Genomic DNA, 6,000 nt, shown 5'->3' on the forward strand with positions numbered 1-6,000 from the left:
CATCTAAATGCCTAATAGATCCCACTACCGTATCTGCCTCCACCACTGCCCCTGGCAATGCGTTCCAGGCCCCCATCACTCCCTGTGTACAAGAACTTGCCCCACACATCTGCATTAAACTTTCCCACTCTCACCTTATGGCTTTGCCCTCTAGAGTTGGACATCTCCCGCCTGGGAAAAAGGTTCTGACTGTCTACCTCATCTATGACTCAAACGGCGGTCCTTCTGCAGTTGTACAGGGCCCTAGTGAGACCGCACCTGGAGTACTGTGTGCAGTTTTGGTCTCCAAATTTGAGGAAGGATACTCTTGCTATTGAGGGCGTGCAGCGTAGGTTTACTAGGTTAATTCCCGGAATGGCGGGACTGTCGTATGTTGAAAGACTGGAGCGACTAGGCTTGTATACACTGGAATTTAGAAGGATGAGAGGGGATTTTATCAAAACATATAAGATTATTAAGGGGTTGGACACGTTAGAGGCAGGAAACATGTTCCCGATGTTGGGGGAGTCCAGAACCAGGGGCCACAGTTTAAGAATAAGGGGTAGGCCATTTAGACCAGAGATGAGGAAAATCTTTTTCACTCAGAGTTATAAATCTGTGGAATTCTCTGCCTCAGAAGGCAGTGGAGGCCAATTCTCTGAATGCATTCAAGAGAGAGCTAGATAGAGCTCTTAATGATAGCGGAGTCAGGGGGTATGGGGAGAGGGCAGGAACGGGGTACTGATTGTGAATGATCAGCAATGATCACATTGAATGGCGGTGTTGGCTCGAAGGGCTGAATGACCTACTCCTGCACCTATTGTCTATTTTATATGTTTCTATCAAGTCTCTCCTCAACCTCTGATGTTCCAGAGAAAATAGTCCGAGTTTATCCAACCTCTCCTCGAACGATGAAACCCTCTAATCCAGGTATCTCTGCCATCTAGTGATGAATATTTCCACCCTGAGAATAAAGGTTCTGACTGTCTACCTTATCTATGCCTGCCATAATTTTACATGCTACATTAGTTTCGATCATCCCGACGCGAGGCCCTCGGACAGTCGGCAGCGGCGACTGCGGACAGTTCAACAGCCCCGACCACGGGTGAACAAAGAGGAAGATGCTTGAACTTTATTACCTTCCATCACAGTGAAGAATGTGGTGGATGTTTATGGTAAATCTTATTTTATGAGGCTGTGTGTCTTGTTGCTTTTCACTTAGTATGGCTGTATGGTAACACAAATTTCACTGCACCTTAATTGGTGCATGTGACAATAAATTGATCTTGAAATCTTGGTCTTCTTGAGTATACTATGCCTTTGTGCCTTATCGATGTCTCATAATGTTAGTTTAGACATACAGTGCGGAAACAAGCCTTTTGGCCCACCGAGTCCGCACCAACCAGCGATCCCCACACATTAACACTATCCTACGCACACTAGGGACAATTTACACTTATACGAAGCCAATTAACTGACAAACCTGTACGTCTTACATACTACATTAGTACACTCTGCTTCTGTGCCTTATCTTTGCCACTCATAATTTTACATACTACATGAGTATACTACCACAGAGCATTGTGACATGATAGTGGATCACTTTATAGACTACATTTGAGTACAGGAGCAAAGAAGTCCTTCTGCAGTTGTCTAGGGCCTTGGTGAGACCACACCTGGAGTATTGTGTGCAGTTTTGGTCTCCTAATTTGAGGAAGGACGTCCTTGCTATTGAGGCAGTGCAGCGTAGGTTCACAAGGTTAATCCCTGGGATGGAGGGACCGTCATACGAGGATAGATGGAAAGGCTAGGCTTGTATTCACTGGAGTTTAGAAGGATGAGAGGGGATCTTAGAGAGACGTATAAAATCATAAAAGGACTAGACAAGCTAGATGCAGGAAAAATGTTCCCAGTGATGGGGGAGTCCAGAACCAGGGGCCACAGTCTAAGAATAATGGGGAGGCCATTTAAAACTGAGGTGAGAAGAAACTTTTTCACCCAGAGAGTTGTGAATTTGTGGAATTCTCTGCCACAGAAGGCAGTGGAGGCCAATTCACTGGATGAATTTAAAAGAGTTAGATAGAGCTCTAGGGGCTTGTGGAATCAAAGGATATGGGGAGAAGGCAGGCACGGGTTACTGATTGTGGATGATCGGCCATGATCGCAATGAATGGCGGAGCTGGCTCGATGGGCCAAATGGCCTCCACCTGCACCTATTTTCTATGTTTCTACATACTTTAGAAACTACATGTAGACACAAAAAGCTGCAGTAACTTAGCGTGACAGGCAGCATCTTAGGAGAAGGAATGGGCGACGTTTCGGGTCAAGACCCTTCTTCAGACGCTACAGTACATTACAGAAACTACATTACTCCTGCATTAACCAGCAAGGCACATGCCAATGGTTTGCCAGTGCGGAATGTAGATCAGCCTCAAGGGGCCGAAAGGCCTCCACCTGCCCCCATGCTCCTGAAGCCACTGCCCATGTCTCACCTGTTCTCAGGCCGCACGTTAAGGAAATAGCTCCGGCTGGATTCTCCCCGAACAGGCGGCTCATTGTCTCCGTTGGTGTCGAAGGATGGGCAGTGGCCGTTGGCTGAATAAGACCGAATCATCCGCTTGGAACTCATTCTCCTTGCCTCTGTGCAAACCCCCCTTGAATCCTCGGCCGCACAGATCCCTCAATCCAGAATCCCGAGGAATTTAAAATCCCGAAGAAGCTTCCCGGAGAAAACCAGCCACAAATCCTCTCGGTTTAATGTGAAGATCACCAGCTAATGGGAGAAATTCAAACCGGAGTTGAAAATTAATACAATCGCCAAAGAACCACTTCCAATATCCACACTATAAATGTCTGTGCATTTAACGCTGGCATTTAAAACTTCTCCTTTACTTTTCTCAAATTAAATTTGCTAACTATTGCCATCACCAGAAAGTTTAATTTTTTTTTTAAAGTATTGGAAGCTTAAAGCATACAGAGAGTTTGAAAGTTATAACGGGGCTAGCTAGTGTTCAGAGTTTAAAAATAGATGCAGACAGATTCATGAACGCACAGAAAAAACTCATTGCCCTGAACAACTTTACAAGGCACCAGAACTGTGCTTGACAATAGACCCGCAGCCAAAGGTTCTCTAAAGTGGCAAATAATGACTGTAATACAATAGAAACTACTTTTGTACTCACTATTCCGTCTGCTCGGAGATTGGTCTTAGTGTCAATAGTATACCCCAGTGATTGCACCTGTCAGCCAACTCCCCCCTGACTCTCCCCACCCCCACTCCCTATTTAAGAGACTATTTAAGGAACCGTGCAGTCTGAAAATACGAATGGCACTTTCCAGAAGTCTGTTTCTCCCTGAAGCCTTTGTGAGGACGAATAACGCCGGTGCTGTGGGAATAATATTCAGAGGTGGGGAGTTACTGGAGAGTTTTTTTTTAGGTGGGGTGGTTGGGGGGGGGGGGGGGGAGGGGGGAGGGGGGGGGGGGAGGGGAGAGGGGGGGAGTTGTTGCTGGTCGGGATTTGCTGACTTACATTGACCAGCGCGTCACTGCGGCCCCTTCCTTGTCGACTGAGACGTGGTGCCAGACACACATTTGGCCAAAAGTCCCGGGCTCGATGAACTAACTCAGCCGGGGCCATCAATCAGCAGACACGGTTCAAATCCTGCAGCTGCCCCTGATGAAACAATGCGACTTACAGTAAACACACCATTTCACCACAGGCCTTCATACACAGGGGAGAATGTGGGCAACTTAGTTTAGTTTAGTTAGTTTAATTTAGTTTAGTTAGGTTAGTTTAGTTTAGTTTAGTTTAGTTAGTTTAATTTAGTTTCGTTTAGTTTAAAGATACAGCATGGAAACAGGCCCTTCGGCCCACCAAGTCCATGCCGACCAGCGATCCCCGCACACTAACACTATCCTACACACACACTGGAGACAATTTACACTTACACCAAGCCAATTAACCTACAAACCTGTACGTCTTTGGACTTGACACAGTAATGAGAGCACATCACTGAATCGTCCAGATGTTGATCCAATCTTGTTTAGAGATCAAGAGATTTCAAGATCAATTTATTGTCACATGTACCAATTCAGGTACGGTGAAATTTGAGTTACCAAATTAGTACGGGTGTCAGGGGGTTGTGGGGAGAAGGGAAGGAGAATGGGGTTAGGAGCGAGAGATAGATCAGCCATGACTGAATGAATGGTGGCATAGACTTGATGGGCCGAATGGCCTACTTCTGCTCCTATAACTTATGAACACAAGATTCCTAAGGTTCAAGAACAGGATACAAGGCCGTTTAAACTTGCCACGCCATTCATTAGTTCAGTTTAGTGTATTGTCACGTGCACCGAGGTACAGTGAAAAGCTTTTGTTGCGTGCAAACCAGTCAGTGGAAAGGAAGGACAGCACGGTGGCACAGTGGTAGATTAGAAGTGTTTAGGTACAGAGAGGGGTTGGATAGACTTGGGTTGTTTTCTCTAGAACGGAAGAGGTTGAGGGGAAATTTGATAGAAGTATGTAAAATGATGAGAGGCATAGATAGGGTAGACAGCCAGAACCTTTTTGTCCCCAGGGTAGAAATGTCCAACACTAGCCGGCACAGCTATAAGTTGAGAGGGGGAAAGTTTAATGGAGACTAGACCAAGTGAACCTGTTGGGCCCAAACCTCTCCTGCATTGCTGCAGCACCCTCTCCCCCCACCCCCCACCCCCCCTCCCCTCTCCCCTCTCCCCCCTCCCCCCTCCCACCCTCCCTCCCCCCTCCCTTCCCCCTTCACCCCCGCTCCTTCCTCCACCCCTCTTCCCCTCCTCCTCCACCCCCCTCCCTAGGAGATAGATTTAAACTTTAAAATGTGAATAACTTTAAAAATATAACACCGATTTCAATGAAACTTCTTCCATTAGCACCAAAGGGACGACGGTGAGTAAGGTGGGCCTAACATTGTCGGGCTATCGTGTACCGTTTTGGCTGTAGTTCAGGAACAAACAAACAAACAAACAAACGAGAGTTTTAGTATATAGATGTGCGTGGCAATTTTTTACACAGAGAGTGGTGGAACGCATTGCCTGGGGTAGTGGTGCAGGCAGATATGAGAGTGGTGTTTAAAAGGTTTTTAGATAAACAGATAGAAATAGAGGGAAGAGACGGATATGGATCATGTACAGGCAGATAAGATCATTTTAACTTGCATCATGTTCAGCATAAACATTGTGGGCCGAAGGGTCTTTTCCTGTGTTGTACTGTCCTATGTTCTAATGATAATTCACACTCTGGCTTAGAGTCACTATCCCCCATGTGAAAAAATACACCTTGGTCCCAAATGGCCTTCACCACACTCTGTATCTTTGTCAGACTGTAACGCTGGTACGAGAGTCCTCTGCATTTTCAATTTAGTCCCAGATGCCAATTGTAATCCCCCAGAATTGGTCAGGATTAGGTTTATTATTGCCACGTGTACCGAGCTACAGTGAAAAAGCTGTGTTTTGCATGCTGTCCAAACAGATCAGATATACCGTACATAAATACAATCAGGACCAACTCAAGAACAGTAGATAGAGTTAATACGGAAGATGCCGATTGTAAAATATAGTTCTCGGCATTGTGCCACATCAGTCCCACAGTCATTTGTCTTTTTCTTTTTTTTCTCAGTTTTAATTTAATTTTAATTTCACGTTTCCGTGTATCTCGTTGTGTGTTGTGACTGTCGGCAGACCAATTTCCCACCAGGGATGAATAAAGTTCTATCGTATCGTATCGTATCATATATAAATGCAACATCATGGGCCACTGTTCTGAGAATAAACTATTAAATCAAAGGCTTGGATGAAGGGATTAAAAGTACCATTAGCAAATTTGCAGATGACACAAAGCTGGGTGGCAGTGTGAACTGTGAGGAAGATGCTATGAGGTTGCAGGGTGACTTGGACAGGTTGTGTGAGTGGGCGGATGCATGGCAGATGCAGTTTAATGTGGATAAGTGTGAGGTTATCCACTTTGGTGGTAAGAATAGGAAGGC

The 6,000-nt window shown here is 45.7% G+C and overlaps 1 protein-coding gene across 1 annotated transcript in view; it reads right to left on the minus strand.

Moving 5' to 3' along the window:
• The window catches only part of alpk3a (alpha-kinase 3a), a 48,787-nt gene extending 46,179 nt beyond the window's left edge, over positions 1-2,608 (minus strand). Inside the window, exon 1 of the mRNA XM_078429843.1 lies at positions 2,472-2,608. Coding sequence (XP_078285969.1) covers positions 2,472-2,608 — 137 coding nt within the window. The remainder of the gene's footprint in view (positions 1-2,471) is intronic.
• Between the last annotated feature and the right edge of the window lie 3,392 nt (positions 2,609-6,000).

Source organism: Rhinoraja longicauda, chromosome 38, assembly GCF_053455715.1.
Source record: "Rhinoraja longicauda isolate Sanriku21f chromosome 38, sRhiLon1.1, whole genome shotgun sequence".
NCBI lineage: Eukaryota > Metazoa > Chordata > Chondrichthyes > Rajiformes > Arhynchobatidae > Rhinoraja > Rhinoraja longicauda.